This window comes from Chinchilla lanigera, unplaced genomic scaffold, assembly GCF_000276665.1.
Source record: "Chinchilla lanigera isolate Chin_1 unplaced genomic scaffold, ChiLan1.0 scaffold00012, whole genome shotgun sequence".
Taxonomy (NCBI): Eukaryota; Metazoa; Chordata; class Mammalia; order Rodentia; family Chinchillidae; genus Chinchilla; species Chinchilla lanigera.
Genome location: NW_004955413.1, coordinates 1,027,418 through 1,044,155, shown reverse-complemented (window position 1 = coordinate 1,044,155; position 16,738 = coordinate 1,027,418). Strand labels below are relative to the sequence as shown.

At 43.8% G+C, this 16,738-nt stretch overlaps 1 protein-coding gene across 1 annotated transcript in view; it reads right to left on the bottom strand.

Annotated features, from left to right (window-relative positions):
• Positions 1 to 16,115, bottom strand: part of LOC106147898 — a 52,969-nt gene extending 36,854 nt beyond the window's left edge. Inside the window, exons 1-5 of the mRNA XM_013511286.1 lie at positions 16,009 to 16,115; positions 14,923 to 15,031; positions 14,245 to 14,614; positions 13,566 to 13,663; positions 13,159 to 13,217 (exon numbers count right to left, since the gene is read on the bottom strand). Coding sequence (XP_013366740.1) covers positions 13,159 to 13,217; positions 13,566 to 13,663; positions 14,245 to 14,614; positions 14,923 to 15,031; positions 16,009 to 16,115 — 743 coding nt within the window. The remainder of the gene's footprint in view (positions 1 to 13,158; positions 13,218 to 13,565; positions 13,664 to 14,244; positions 14,615 to 14,922; positions 15,032 to 16,008) is intronic.
• Positions 16,116 to 16,738: the final 623 nt, after the last annotated feature.

The window sequence follows — 16,738 nt, the reverse complement described above, 5'->3', positions numbered from 1 at the left end:
CACAACCCAAAATGCACTCAGCCACCTAATCTTTGAGAAAGGTGCCAAACAAACTCACTGGAAGAACGACAGCCTCTTTAATAAGTGGTGGTGAAAAAAATTGGCTTGCAACCTGTCAAAGACTGAAAATAGACCCAAGTCTATCACCATGCAAACTAAAGTCAAAATGGATCACATATCTCAATATTAAAACAGAAACACTAACTTTATTAGAAGAGAAAGTAGCTAAAAGTCTTGAAAACACAGGGTAGGCAGAGAGTTAATGAACAAAAGGCAAACCACATGTGAAATACTTCAAAGAATCAATAACTGGGATCTCATCCTACTGAGAAGTTTCTGCACCTCTAAAGAAATCACCAGCAGAGTAAAAGAAAACCCACAAACTGTGAAAAATTTTAGCTGACTGTCCCTCAGACAAAGAAAATCATTATACCATGACCATACCATGTTTTATCTAGAACATATAAAGAATTTAAAAATATCAGCCCTCCCAAATTCAAAGACCCAATCCAAAAATGGGCAGCTGAGATGAACACACACTTCTCAGATAAAGAAATACAAATGGCAAACAAATACATGAGAAAGTGTTCAACATCATTAGGCATTTGAGAAATACAAATTGAAACAACACTGAGATTTCATCTCACCCCAGTAAGAATGGCTAGCATTAAGAAATCAACCAATAACAAATGCTGGAGAGGCTGTGGAGAAATAGGAACTCTTCTCCACTATTGATGAGAATGCAGACTGGTGAAACCACTGTAGAAAGTAGTTTGGAGATTCCTCAGCAAACTAGGTCTAGAGGTCCCATTCCATCCAGCTCTTCCCCTTCTGAGTATTTTCCCAGAAGATCTGAAAACATCATTCCACAGCAATATATGTGCATCCATGTTTAGAGCAGCATAATTTGTAATTGCTAAATTGTGGAAGCAACCCAAATGTCCCTCCACTGAAGAATGGATAAGAAAATTGTGGCACTTTTATATAATGGAATATTACTCAGCTATAAAGGAAGATAAACTCGAGGCTTTTACAGGTAAATGGTCTCAACTAATGACCATATTCATAAGTGAAATAAACCAGACCTCCATGTGTAAGTGTCTTGGTTACTTTTCTCTCATTGCTGGAACAAAATACCTGTTGCCCAAAATTAAGGAAGGAAAGGTTTATTTTGCTTACAGTTCGTGGAGGTTTCAGTCCTTACTTGGCAGATTATAAGGCAGAGTGGCACATGACAGAGAGCTACAGCTCAGAGCGGCAGAACACAGCAAAGCAACAAGCACACACCAACGAGGAATGGGGGAGAAATGGCCTCAAACACTCTTTTCCTCTCCCTTACATATACAAACTATCCACCCCAGGGTGGGTGCGGCTCTCACACCCATAATCAAACTCTAAAAGCCTGCCCCATGGCTGCATGAGGCTTTGGGGGGGACACACAGACATAAACCATAACAGTAAGCAACATATTCTCTCATTAGTATAAGAACCTGAAAGAGTGAATAAAAATTAAGAGGTATGATTTTGTGAAATGAAAGGAAAATTCTCAAAAGTAAAGAGCAACTGGGGTGAGGGAAAAGAGAAAAGAAAGAAGGGGAAATTATGTATGTATGTATATACAGGATAGCTAACATATAGTACTATTGACTTCCATCACTTTACTGAAAGGGACAGTTAATGATTACTTATTTGATCAGTCTTGCATGTCTATTTGTTTTCCTGAGAAACCACTTTGAAGATATCAATATGTAATACAACAACCATTGTGAATTTCCTACCACTTTGTCTGTAAATCTGTATTGCTTATATTGTTCTTATGCTATTTTATAAATGGATGTCTATTTGTTAATATGTTTTCCTTCTTTTATTTTTAAAATAAATTTTTAAAAATTGTGGCATTTTTATATAATGGAATATTACTCAGCTTAAGAAAGATAAACTCACGGGGCTGGGGATTTAGCTCAGTGGCAAAAGCGCCTGCCTGGCAAGTGCAAGGTCGTGAGTTCAGTTCCCGGTACCGGAGAAAAACCAAAACCAAAAAAATAAAAAGAAAGATAAACTCGAGGCTTTTATACATAAATGGTCACAACTAGAGATCATACTCATAAGTGAAATAAATCAGTCCTGCATGTATAAGCAATGTATTGTCTCACTAGCATAAGAATCTGAAAGAGTGAATAAAAATTAGGAGGTATGATAGACATTGTGAAATGAAAGGAAATTCCTCAAAAGTAAAAAAAGAGCAAGTGGAATGCAGGAAAAGTTAAAAGAAAGAAGGGGACGATTACGTATACATGTATATACAAGATAGCTAACATAGTTGTACAACTGACTTCTATTGCTTACTGAAAGGAACAGTTGATAATAAATTATTTGATCACTCTTGCAAGTCTATATTTGTTTTCCTGAGTAACCACTTGGAAGATATCAATATGTAATACAACAACCATTGTTAATTTCCTGTCACCTTGTCTGTAATTCAGTATTGCTTGTATTTTTCCTGTGCTATTTTGTAAATGGATGTCTGTTTCTTACTGTTTTCATTCTATTTTTAAAATAAAATAAATAAATAATAGATTTTATCCACCACATTCTGCTCTTTGTCTACTGTAGACTGGTCAACGTGGAAAACCCCATCCTCTTGGGATTCTGGTGAAGTGCCCCAGCCCCAGTCGCACATGACAGCTGCTGGCCAATCGGGTATAGACAGACACCTCCCACAGGATGGAGACAGGTCTTGCACTCAGCCTGGATGGACAGGTGTGTCCCAGTGCATTTCTCTAATCCCACTTAGCCAGTAATCTCGCCATCAGCACCCGGAGCAACAGCCTCGGTTAAGCTTCTAGCACTCAGATGTACACTGTGCCCGGCGTGTTGCCTTGTACTCCAGAGGTCTGCCTGGACCCCAGGGCACAGACCCCTGGGCTTATGGGCAGTCTCTGAAGGAGACTCCTCCAATAGATAGTCTGTTAGTCAAGCAACAGAATAGTGTCTGCACTACTTGTCAGCGTTGAAATACTCTTTGCCTAGGGTAACAAGACCTTGTTCTACCTGGGAATAGCTTCCTTGGCAGAGGCAGCAGGCAGAACTGCAGCAACTGCAGCTCCAGTTGGGTAAAATTATTTAGTAGAGGAGGAAAATTGAGGCTCCTGCAGAATATTATTGCCATGAACATGGAAAAGCTGAAAGCCAGCCTGTGATTGGGGAGGTCTGAAGATGCTTTGTGCATACCATAGGAAATGAAGTTTGGAAAACACCTAGCTTCCAGCTGCAGCAAAACACAAGCAACAGTCACAACCTAGAGAAAATGTGAGTGAGGAATGCCTCGGGCGACGGACTTCACAGCTACCAACACCCTGTGGATCTCTTGTACTACCTGGAAGGTAAGTGTTAAGAGGTGGCATCTGTTTCACTAACACAAATGCCAGCCACACAGCACTCACAGCACTGACTAACCTCGGACTCCTTCAGGACAGAAAGGCTTCCAAAACGTCAGCTTGGCCAAGATGCCTGAGGAAAAGGAAAAAGAAGGAGCTTGGGTCGTCTAACGGTCCTGGGAGGGCGAGCAGTTCAACAACCCTAGCAACTATTGCTTCAAGAAGAAACGCCGGGGGAATCGCGTTAACCCAGGCCCTAGGAACACACCCGACGCAGACCCTGTTTCCATGTCGAGTCCGGTCTCAGCCTTCCAACGCCGAAGTTGCCTGGGCAAAGGGGCCTCGGCCTCCAGCTCCACCCTCGCACCACCACCCGGGGTCTCCCAAGCTGCAGGGTTCTTCACTGAAACCCGGTGGAGGATCTTTTGGGTCCCTGCTGAGCCTGCCCTGTAAGACTCTTTTTATAATACTGGCAGTAAATACTCGGTAGAATAGAGCCTTTCAGATTACAAAGGAAGCTGGTTCCTTTCACACCCAGGTGTCTGTGGGATTCAGCACTCCAACTAAATCTGAAGCTATTCAACATCATATAGAAAGTTTCTTTATGACACTAGAGACTATGCTAAGGTGACTGCAACCCAGCCATCTCTACTTGTCCTTTATCTTCAACTGGTTAGTGGGTACCATTTGTCAAACCTCATGCAACTGGAAATGCATACATTGTAGGATTTAGAAATTACACCTTAATGAATTTGATTGTAGATCAGGCACTGTGGCACATCCTGTCATCCAAGATACTCCAGGGGCAGGAGGATATAGAGTCCTACCTTGGCAATTTAGAACTCCACCCCACCCCACCCAAAATGCCTACCACATGAAGTAGAATGCTTTCCCAGCCAGTGCAGTACCTTGCCTGTATGCACAGTATCCCCCACTCCAAAAACAAACATTGTAACAATGAAAAAACACTCCAAATTTTAAAGTCATTAAGTTTTTCTAGATGTAGAGAATGTTTTTTTTTAAACAGGGGAAACATTGAAAATTGAGGAATTAGTTCATTTTTGTTTTTGTATTATTTTGTTTCATTACATTCACGAAGTAGTAAGTGTAAAACTTAAAACACAGAGCTGCAACAGGTGAATTTTATAAAAGCATGCCACGGCAGGGGATGTGGTTTAGCGGAAGAGTACGCGTGTAACACACGCAGGCCCTGTGTTCAAGCCCAGCGAGGCAAAGGTACTTACAGATCCCTTCTCCCCATAGAGACACTGGAGGAGCGCAACAGCACAGCTGTGTTCACCCCGTTTGGAATGTAAGTTTTCCCCAGATTTGGTATATTTACACTTTCCTACACTGTGTGAATTATGTTTAACAAGCTTGTATAATTTTTGCAAAAACAAGAATAATAAATGTAGACTGGAAGAAAAATATATAAATGTGAACAGTGGTTAATTCTAAGTGGTGAGAAGATGGAAGACTGTCATTGTCATGATGTACTTTTACATGTTTTAAATTAAAAAATGAATAATCCTTAAGAACAGAATACATATAAGGCTGTGGGCCGGAGAAAAGAAAATATAAAGGGAAAGAAATAACATTGTTATAGTTTTACAAGGGAAGACATTTCCACGTGTAGGGGAGAAAGTATGTCCTTTGCTATACTCTCCTGTTTGTGAATGAGGCATCTGTGAGGAAACACAGATCAAGAGAAAAGTGTATTCATTCATTTAACACAAGCTTTTCGTGAAAGGGCGTCTACATGGAAAAGAATTCTGGAAGAAGCAGTGAGAACTCAGTGGGTTTCTTTTGTTTTGTTTTGGACATTAGCTGTGAAGAAAAATGGCCAGTTGTCAAGGAACCTGAGATGATCTCCTGGGGTGAACTTGGGGAGAAACAGCAAGGCTGGCTACACCCTTCATTGTGCTTCTGTCTTCAGAGATGAGAATGCTCTTTTCCTCTGGGTACAGAAGGTGCCTCTCACCTGGGGGATTAGGGACCTGCTTCAGGGGGAAGGAGTGAGGAAAGGTAACCTTCCTGCTGCTGTTGCTGAAGGCCAATAAGGCTGTGAAACAGTGACTGTTTGGAGAAGTTTACGGCTGGGCATCAGTCTAGTTTCTAGTCACCACTTTAGCTGGTGGGGAGGGAAGCCCTGGCAGCTCTCTGACTCCTGGATGGCAGTTAGGAAGGAAAATCTTTCTATGTTCCATTGATTCCACTTGAACACTACTTTCCCAGCCCAGGAATGGGGCTCAGAAGGGGGACCAGGGAAGAGAGAGCCAGAACTGAGCATGAAAATGTTGTGATTTTATATGAGACACATGAAGAAACCTGGGAAGTTATGTCACTGGCTGGCTACACCACCATTCTCCAGTGTGTAGCCTTCCCAAACCTGCCTGGGTTACATGGATTTTGGATGAGCCACAGGTTGAAAAGTGAAAGTTAAATATCTAAAGCTTTTAGAATTAAATATATACTTAATCCTTGGATTGGAGAAATTTCTAAGAGAACATAAAAGAGAAATCTGATATCATTTTTTTAAAACGTTACCAAAGACAGTAAAAAGGCAAGCCTGGCTGGAAGAATTTATATGCAACACTCTTTTTAAAAAGTGACTCAAATTCCAAATACCATCCCAGAGCTCTGGGAGACCAAATGAGGAGGATTACCAAACTCAAGCCCTACAAGGGCAGTTTATCAATTGAGCAAAACCTTGTCTCAAACAAAAAGGAAAAAAAGATTTGGGAAGCTGTTTAGTATGAACGCCCTGAGCTCAATCTCAGTACTGAAGAAAAAAAAGTTTAAATTGAGCATGCCACAGCATGACTGTAAATACCACCCCTCAGAATGCTGAAATGGGAGTATGCCCTGTTCAAAGCTAGCCTGTGCTACTAAAGGAGTGCTGTACTACAAAGCAACATGGTCTCAAAAAAATAAACCAACCAAACCAAACCAAACCAAACCAAACCAAACCAACCAACAAACAGAAAATATTTATGCCTCTATAATAAAAATTTAGAATATCAACAAAAAATCAGGGCTCTCCAGAGAAATGGCTCGCTGTTAGGCTGGGGGAGAAAATGAAAGATAAGTCTTGAGCATCTGAACTTTTTTCCTTCTTTTAAAGTTTTAAATTATTTATTCTTTTAGTTCAACAGAGGGTCTCACTATATTGACAGACTGGCCTCAAAATCCCTATTCTTTCAGGCTCCTAAATGGTGGAGACTGTTGGCTATGCCTACCACATCTGCTTGCCTCTGGGGCATCTTGAAGTGTCAGAAAGTAAGGCAGCACTAAAGCACCTCCACAGTGATGGAGAATATCAAAGTTATATGGAGCCAACTGACAAAGATCACAAAGCTCGAAGCTGGAAAATGTGAACGACAAAATAATGTAATGTTGGCTCTAACCCCAAAGTATGAAATAAATATCCATGTGTCCATACAGAAATAAAGGACAGGAAAGGAGAAAAAAGAGATAAAGACAGCAAGCAAGCCAGAAAATAGGAAATATTACTTGCAGAAGTAACCCAAACAATTGATGTTGGGACTGCACTCTCAAGCTGGAGGGGCAGAACTCTCTACTCACAGTGACCTCCTTCCAAAGAAACAGTACAGAAATGGGGTAAAAAGAACAAATCTCCAGTGACAGGCATGACAAACACATCAGCCAGGTGATCTGGACCCACATGCACAATGATAAATCGTGTTTATTGTATGTGTCTGTCATAAAATGTGATGGCAGTGTCACTTTACCATCCACAATCTACCATCCCATTCTAATAGTGAGAAAAACATCAGACTAATCCCAATAGAGGGACAAGTTACAAAATACCTGACCAGCACAGATCACCATTTTCAAGAACATCAAAAGAAGGAACAACTGGGAAAGTGTGACAGTCGGTAGGCACAGAAAGACATGTGACATCTAACGTAATAGGACATGCCAGATGGAATGTGAAAATAGAATGCAGATGGTAGGCAAAAAACAAGGAAATCTGAATAAAACATGGACTTTGTTTAACGATGTACATGTTCATTAATTGGGAAATGCACCAGCCCAATGTGAGATGCTACAAATAGGGGAAATGGGGTTTGGGGTTGGTAGAAATTCTCTATACTACACATTGAACATTTTTTTGTAAAAATACATGTATGCAATGTGAAAAGTGTATTCACAAAGCAAAGCAAAGTATCAAGCTAATTAAAAGTAGAAAAAAGACTTAGAGTCTCTTGAGAAAAAAGGATTTCTTCAGGGTCACAAGGCATGAGAAGGGACTCTCAACCTCACTGTTCACTTAGAAACCCACCATGAAACATTAGACACTCACCAAAGTAGGTGCTACTTGAGACACAGCACAAACCTCATGATTACACAACAATGAACAACTGTATCTCTTGTTGCTGTTCACAGACTGACAGAGTGCAACCATTCTGGAAAACTATTTGCTAGCTTCTAGTAAACTTAAAAATACACCTCCTCCACATTCCAGCAATTCCATTTCTCATTTTGTACTCAGTAGAAATGAGTAGTTTCCTTAATTTCTCTCTCACTGAGTTTGTTACTTGTGTATGCAAATGCCATTGATATTTGAGTGTTGAATTTATATCCAGCTATGCTACTGAATTTGGTTATTAAATCTAGACCTCTTTTGGTGGGGTTTTGGGGGTCTTCTATGTACAGTATCATGTCATTTGCAAAAAAATGATAATTTAACTTCTTCCTTTCCTATGTTTGTTCCTTTTATTTCTTTCTCATCTCTAATTGCTCTGGATAATGTTTCCAGAACTATATTGAATAGTAGTGGTGACAGTGGACATCCTTGTCCTGTTGCTTAGTGTTAGAGTGAAAGCTTTCAGGTTTTGACCATTTAGTATGACACAGGCTGTTGATTTGTCATAGTTGGCCTTTTTCAGATTGAGTTAAAGACAATCTGTTCCAATTTTCTATAAAGTTTTTATAGTGAATGGTTGTTGGACTTTGTCATATGATTTTTTTCCCCTATTGAGATGATCACGTGGTTTTTATCATTGGTTCTATTAACAGGGTGTGTGATGTCATTGATTTGCATATGTTGAACCATCCCTGCACCCCTGGGATGAATCCTACTTGGTCATGGTGTATAATCTTCATGATGACTTGCTGCATTCTGTTTGCCAGTGTCTTACTGAAGATTTTTGTGTCTATGTTCATTAGGGAGATTGGTCTGTAGTTCTCTTTTTTTGATTGGATCCTTCTCTGGTTTTGGTATCAGGTAATGCTTGCTTCCAGGAATGACTTTGGGAGTACAGTATTGCTTCCCTTTCAATTTTATGGAAGAGTTTAAGGAGTAGCAGCATTAGGTAGGTCTTCTCTAAACTTCTTGTAGACTTCAGCACTGAATTGGTCAGAACCTGGGCTTTTCTTTGGTGGTAGGTTTTCAATTACATCTTCCATTTTGTTGAGTGACATTGGGCCATATAGAACTTTTATATCATCTTGATTCCTCTGTGTTAATTTATATATATCTAGGAATTGGTCCATTCCTTCTTTGTTTTCCCTCTTGTTAGAATATAAGTTTCTCAAAGTAGGTATTAATGATCCTCTGAATTTATTCAGGATCTCTTGTGATTTCACCATTTTCATTCCTAATTGCATGGATTTGAGTCTTTTCTTTCCTTGTGTGGTAAGGTTGGCTAAAGGTTTCTCAATTTCATTTCATGTTTTGAAGAAACACCACTTCAATTAATTGATTCTCTGTGTTATTGTCTTGGTTCCTTTGCTCTTCTTGCTGAGACAAAATCCCAACACCCAAAATTGAGGAAAGGTTTATTTAGCTTACAGTTTATGGAGTTTTCAGTCCATACTTGACTGGCTCCAAAGCAGAGTGGCACATGGCACAGGGCAACCTTTCATGGTGGTGGAACATAGCAAAGGCAAGAGCAAAAGGGAGGAATGGTAGGAAGAGCAAGCCTCTTCCCCTTACACATACAAACTGTCCACCCCAAGGCAGGTGTAGCACTCATGCCCAGTCAGTCAAAACTCTAAAAGCCTGTCCCATGACTGCATGAAGATTTGGGGGGACATGCAGACATAAGCCATAGCAATTAGTTTCTTAGTCTCTGTTGCATGAATTTCTGCTCTGATCCTTATAATTTCCCCTCTGGTACAAGTTTTGGGCTTGACTTGCTCTTCTCTTTCTAGAAGCTTGAGGCTCAACATTATGGTGTTTATTTGAGTTCATTCTGCATTTCTTATATGAGAATTCACCACTGTAAGTTTCCTTCATAAGACTTCTTTCATTACATCCCATACCCTCTGGTATGTTGTATGGGCATTATTGCTTAATTCTAGAAACTAATTTCTTCTTTAATTTCATCTGTGACCCACTGATTGTTCAAAAGGATATTATACAATTTCCATGCATTTATGGAGTTTTCTGTGGCTTCTCTTGCTATTGATTTCCAGTTTCATTGCACTGTGGTCTGATAATATGCAAGAGATGATTTTGGTTCCTCTGCATTTACTTAAGCATGTTGTATGAGTAGTATGTGGTATATTCTGGTGAACATCCTGTGTGCAGCTGAGAAGAATGTGTATTCCAATGTTGTGGGGTGGAACACTCTGTAGACATCTACTAAGTCCATTTGTTCAAAAGTTTAACTCAGTTCTGATCCTTCTTTTTTGGTTTGTTGTCTAGTTGATCTGCCTATTTTGTGAGGTTTCCCCATTAAAATTGTATTAGTGCTTATCTGATTTTTCATGTCCTAATATTTGTTTTCTATGTTGGGTACATTGGCATTGGGTGCATATATGATAGTTATCTCTTCCTCTTGGACTGTTCCCTTTACAAGGATGTAGTTACCTTCTCTGTCTCTTGATTAGTCTTGGCTTGAAATGTACTTTGTCTGCAAATAGAATAGCTACCCCTGCTTTTCTCCAGGTTCCTGTACCATGGACTATTGTTTTCCATCCTTTGACTTTTAGTCTATGAGTATCTTTTTGAGTTAAATGTGTTTCTTGTATGCAGCTGATTGTTGGATATTGTTTCTTGATCCATTTTGCCAATGTGTTTCTTCTGATTGGTGAATTGTCCATTCACATCGATGGGTATAAATGATATGCATTAACTTAACCTTGTCATGTAATTTTCCTATTGTTTCTCTTTTTTCCTCATCTGTTTAACTGCTTGTCTTGCTCAGTGAATTCACTCTGTTGGGATTCATGTGATGGGAGTCTTTGCTATCTCTTTTCAGAAGAGCCTTCAAAATGGTTTGGAGTGTTGGTTTAGTGGTCATGAAGTTCTTCAGGTGTTCTTTATCATGGAAGTATCTTATTTCTCCATCAATTTTGAAGGGTGGTTTTGTGGGGTACATCAATCTTGGCTGGAGGGTATGTTCTTTTAGGGCTTGAAATACTTCACTCCAAGCTCTCCTTGACTTGAGGGTTTGTGTTGGGAAGAAGTCTGCTGTGATTCAGATGGGCTTTCCTTTATAGGTGATTTCTTTCTTTCCTCTAACAGCTTTTAATATGCTTTTCTCATGTTGAATTTCTGAAATCTTGCCTATTATGTGGCTTACTTAGCTTTTTTTTTTCTTTATCACAGCCAATTGGAATTGATATGTCCCACATATATGTATGTTCAATTCTTTTTGCATGCTTGGAAAGTTTTCTGCCATTTCTTCTGTGAACAAGTTTATTTTATGTCCTGCCATCTCCTGTTTTTTTCACTGACTCCAATCAATCTCCTGTTATTTGTCTTTGCATCATCATATTGGTGACTTATGGTGATACTTTTCTCAGGCTCCAGCATCTGGCTACTTTGTTTTAGCTATTTGTGATAAGACGGGCGTGTCAATCCTGCATGACCTCGTCAGCCAGATGATGTAAATACTTTCTCATGTTTGTATTTATGTGACTGTGATGTAATTATGCTGCAACAGTTAATGATATTCAGACATTGTATAGCGCAGGCAATGCCACTCTAAAAATTAAATGGTTAGAGGATAATAACCTGAAAAGTACATCTATAGACAAGTAGAATGGCATTCTATACAAGATACAAGTTCACATACAAGCTTATGTGGGTTAATCTCTTATAGTTAGATAAAAACAACTGACTAAGAAGTTATTCTATACTTCTGGCTTAATAATATCCCTTGGTTATTGCAGGCTGATGAGGCCTGCAATCTCCTAAACAAGTGGACAGTGAAGGCTTAAGTAAATGAGATAACTGAAATGATTTTGGGGCCCCAGGAGGTTCCAAACTCTCTAACTGAATTTGTAATTCTCTGGGTTAAGACCAAGGACTTTTCTGGGCAGCCCGTATTTATTAGGTTTTCAAACAAAGGAGGAGAATGCTGAAGAAAATGCAGGAATCTGAGCAGCACCTTGGGAGAATTTTCCCAAGTAGTAAATTATGTCAAACAGGAGAACTACCTTATCTTTAGGTTGGCATTTCTTGTAGGAGTGTGGAGCCTGCAACTGCTCTGTCCTTTTAGTTAATTGGGGTTGGAGCCAAACATCCTCAGCTGTGGCCTTATCTTGTGCTTTGAGGTGTCACAGCTTCACAGGCCTCAGTGGTGACCAGCAACTCACAGAGGTTCACTTACTGTGAGTCCTCTGCCCATCTCCAGACAAGGTGCCCAGACATTGGACAACTCACAAGTAAACATGGAAAGCCAATTGGTTGATATTAAATTCTACTCAGAGCTGCTTCATAGCGGTCTCCATCACTCTATTAAGATGAACATGTAAATGTTTCAGAGATAATAAAAACACCTATCAGCCCTGATATAACAATGTCATCATGATGACCACACTAAAATTTTATACTGCCCCAATCTCAAGTTTTCTCTGTAAAACTTTAAAATTGTTGTTTGTTAACATTCTACAGGAATTCAACGTGTAAGACAACCATGAATGATAAAATCTACTCCTCAGGCAAGGGTCAATCTCATGGTTTCAAAAACAAAAAAATTTGACGCATAGCAAAAAAATAGAAATGAATGCACACAGCCTCAAAAAGACCCACACAGAATACTGATCGCCATGTTCTTTTGAATGGCTACCAGTCAAAATCAGGTCTCTCCCATCAGTAGACATTCACACACTGGAACACACTCACCAAGGATGCCAAAACACTGATAACTGCAGAAAAATGGGTGCACCACAAAAACATATGTGTCTAAACAGAAAATACAAACAACTACACAAAAGGTGTGGTATTCAATGTTGAGAATTTCAAGAATAAGCAAAACTATTCTGGGACAGCAGTCAGAATGGTGGTCGCCCAGGTGGGAGTGGGGTGGGGATTCACTGCCAAGAGGCTCCTGGATTTTCCAGATGAATGGACGTTTTCTATCACTTGACCTGGGAGATAGTTTGTTTCTGTCAAAATTCATCGGGCCGTGCCCTGAAGATTTGCATGCTCTGGTCTGTGAATTAGTTATCCTTCAGTCACGTCCTCTTAGATACTATCTGAGACACAATATTCAACACCCACAACTCTAAGGAGCAAAGGTTTATTTGGCTCATAGCTGGTCGACGTTTCAGTCCTGCAAGGCAGGACAGCATGGCAGCAGGGCAAGGCAGAGGAGAAAGAGCTGGAGATTTGGCTGCAGGAAGCAGAGAGAGAATGAAGGGAGGTGGGGGAGAAGGACCCTTCCAGGCCACGCCCCAGCGATCCGCTTCCTCCCGCCAGGCTCCACCTCCCGGCATCACTTGTAGCTGTAAGCTCATCAGTGGACGAATCCACTGATGAGCATCACGCCTCCACGATTCAGTCACCTCCTAAGACTCCTACCTGTCAGTGAGTGCACGGGGCTTTGGGGGGACCGCTAGACGTAAACCGTGACACCTACACTGTGAGAAAGAAAAGAAAGAGAGAAAACTGTCGGTCAGGGAATGTCATCAGGTTTACGTTTTATTATGCTTATAAGGTTTTCACTGAAAAACCTTCCGTTAGAGGGTGAACTCGCCCCTCGTCTCATTTTCTTTTGGCCCAAAAAGGCTCCCGGATGTTCGCGCTCTCTGACTCAGGAAAAACGGGTAGGGTCCCACCTTTGCGGTAGTGTAAGACAGCCAAGACTCAGCAGCAGCACCTCTGTTTGTGGCTCTTGCGGTTCGTTGGCTGAGATGGGGGTGGGGAGCACCTCCAACTTTCCACTTTGAGGAAGCCTGAGGCGGGCACGGTGCCGTTTCCCCTCCTACCTCTGAGCTCCCAGGAATCCAGAGCCGCTGGCAAGTTTTGCACTTCGTGGCAGGTAAAAAGCGCACCGACCCGACGGGGACAACGGAGGAGGACGCTGCTGAGACTCGGATTCCAGCTGAGGCTGCTGAGGCCACAACACGGAGTACCAGCCGCTGTATGACCACCCCGAGCCCCAGGCAGGGCAACTACTTGGCTTGCTTTTCGATGATGATCAGCCTAGCGTATGTGCTTCTGTAACATTCGCCCCTTTAGTTTCCAGAGACCTCCAGCTCTTCGGGCTAACCTTGGCTTGCTCCTTCAGCCTCCCTCCGTGTGTCTCTTTCCTTCTCATCCTGCTACAATAAAAAGCAATTCCTACCGCTGGAATAGTCCCTGAGGGATGCTCAAGTCTCTGGGATCTCGGGACTCTGGACAGGCCCGCTGAGATCCTTTCCTTCTCAGTGGAGCCCCCTTCCGGCCGCTCCCCCGACTCCCATTGAACCAGGGCGCCCTGAGCCGAGCGCAAGGGACGCCACGGCCTCCGGTCCCCTGTGCTCCACGGAACGTGGGGAACCCGACCCGACCCGACCCGACCCGAAGAAACTTCTCCTTTCCTGAACCCCTCGGATTTCCATTCTAGGGTTCTTCAAAATTTAAAAGCGATAATGGATGATGATGGATGAACGCGCGGAGTCCTACCTGAGATTACGGCGAGGGCTGGATCCTGTTCGTGGCTCGGGCACCCGCTAGGACGTCGTCGCCAGCCCTGCCCTGGTGGAGACCCGTGCTGGACACAGGAGCCCGCCGACCGCAGCGGGGGCCGCACACGGCCGGCGAGGGCGAGCACGGCAGGCTCCCCGGCTGCGGATCGCTGTGAGGGGAGCAGGGAGAGCCGCCGCCCGGGCCCCCGGGGCCACTCCCGGGCGCCAGCTCCCGACGCAGCCACGCACAGCGCGGTGGTCGCCCGGCCGCCCCGGGACTTCGGAATCCGCCGCCCCCGCCGCGGCCGCCGCGCAGGTTTCAGTTCTGGGGAGGACGCCCGGATTCGCCGCTCGGATCTCTCCGGGCCCTACCTACAAGGCTCTGCCCCTCGCGCAGACGTCCTCCCAAACCCGAGGCGCAGGGGGAGGGGCGCGTGTTCACGCTCCCTACGGGGGTACCGAGCCCGGAGAATCGGTCTCTGAGGCGCAACTCTGTGCGAGGCGGTCGCCAGAAGGAGCGGGAGGTGCTCCCAGCCCACCCTGCCGTGCCGGCCCTCACTTTCAACCCTTCCCGCACCTTGTCAGCTGCGTTCTACTCTTTGTCACCCGCAGCGCCCGCCACACATGGGGGGAACGCTATGCTCCAAGTGTCCCGGCAGGGCCTCTGACCCTGCACTCGGAGGACAGTTGCTGGCCTCTCAGGTGGAGACTGCTGACCCACAGCGGACAGGGCCCGGCCTTCCCGGTCAGGCTGGTCAGGCACCCCAGAGAGCGTTTTCCTGCTCCTGCCCGAACAATGAATGTCGTTGTCAGCATCCAGAGAGCGAGCCCGAATCGGGCTTTTAGCACTCAGGTGCTACCCCATCGCCTAGTCCCTTCATTCCGGTATATTGCCGTGTACTCCAGTGGTCTCACTGGCTCCCATGCCACGGACCCCTTTTTCTCATGGCCCCCAAGAGAGATTCCCTCCAATGGATGTTTCCGGACTCGAGCAACAGACTAGAAGCTATGGTGCCTGAAAGGGTTTCCACACTCTTCTGAGTTGCGTATCTCCCCTGGTTCCACCGGCCTAGTGTTTGGAGCTGATTGCGCCTACAGCAAGATGATCCCGTTCTCTGCTAAGCACCTCAAATAAGATTTCTCCCAGCGTTTTTGTCAAATTGGGATGATTTTGTTTCTGTCTTTGCAGAATAGAACGTACTAGTACAAGGTGAGCACTATGGTCTTCCAATGTCCATTGAAGCGGTGACTTGACAAAATCCACCTCCATGAGGGAGTGTTGTGTGGTCACTCTTGCTGGGCACCATATTCTTGTATTAAAAAGGAAACAAAAAAGATGCATACATTCTCTTAAAAGACTAGAAAACACTCACACACATACACACACACACACACTCACACACACCTGTAAGGCTAGCTGAGCTGTAGGGATCTGAGCATAGTCTCTAGTTTCTTTCATAACTACTGCTTTTCTTGTTGACCTTGGAGAGCTTCCCATTTTAATTGGAACACTACATCCTGCAGATAACCGGATTTGAAACACACCACCTTCCTTCCTAATCTTGTTCTTGTTGTTGTTACGTTTTTTTGAGACAGGGTCTCCATAGGTAGTTCAGGCTGGCCCTGAACTCACTGTGTAGGCCAGGCTGGTCTCAGCCTGCGGAGTGCATGAATTCCAGGCGTGCACCAGCAAGCCCGGCTGCCTTGGTAATCTTAAAAGCTCCGTTGTATGCATTAAAAGCCATCATTTCAAGGAGGGTACCCGGGCCTCAGCAGGCGGCCCAGAGGCTCCTCCGCCAGACACAGGGTAGGAACTTCGGCACATCGGGGAGACCAGGCGGGGATCCCGGAGCCCTGGTCCCCACCCATGTTGCCAGGGCTTGGGAAGGAGAGAGGGGCAGACATCACTGCCCCCAGGGATCGTCGGCGCACGCCCAGCCTGGAGCCGGCCAGCGTGGGGAAAGGGACATGGGGCGGGCATCGGCTGGTGGGATGGGCGCCCGGGACCTCAAGACTGGGCGTGGCCTGTGCAGGTGAGACAGCTGCTGGTTGAGTGTGCGGTGCTGAAACGCGATGGATTTGCCGTGCTGATAGAGGGAGCTAGGACAATTGGTGAAAGCCAAGTGCATGTGCTGCGTGGAAGGGCTAGAAGAGAGTGCGCGAAGGAAAGTGACTGTGAGTGTAAAGTGTGGGGAACATGAGGCTTCCTTGGGGAGGCGGGGGAATTATTCATATTTACCTTGTAGGGGAAGATGCCGTGATCGCACAGGTGATTTCTCCAGGTTGAGACTTATCCATTGCACTGCAAATGTGCTGACTCCTGTGACTTCCCCAAAAGTGGGGAACTTGACTGCATAATTTGTGTTAGTGGGAGACTGCGTGCATGCTCCCCCCTGATTATTCATTGGTGAAAGTAAGACCTTACTTTTCATTATTTTCATACATAGTGAGGCTGTTCTAGTTCATTTTCCAGTTATTTTTCATCTTTCAGC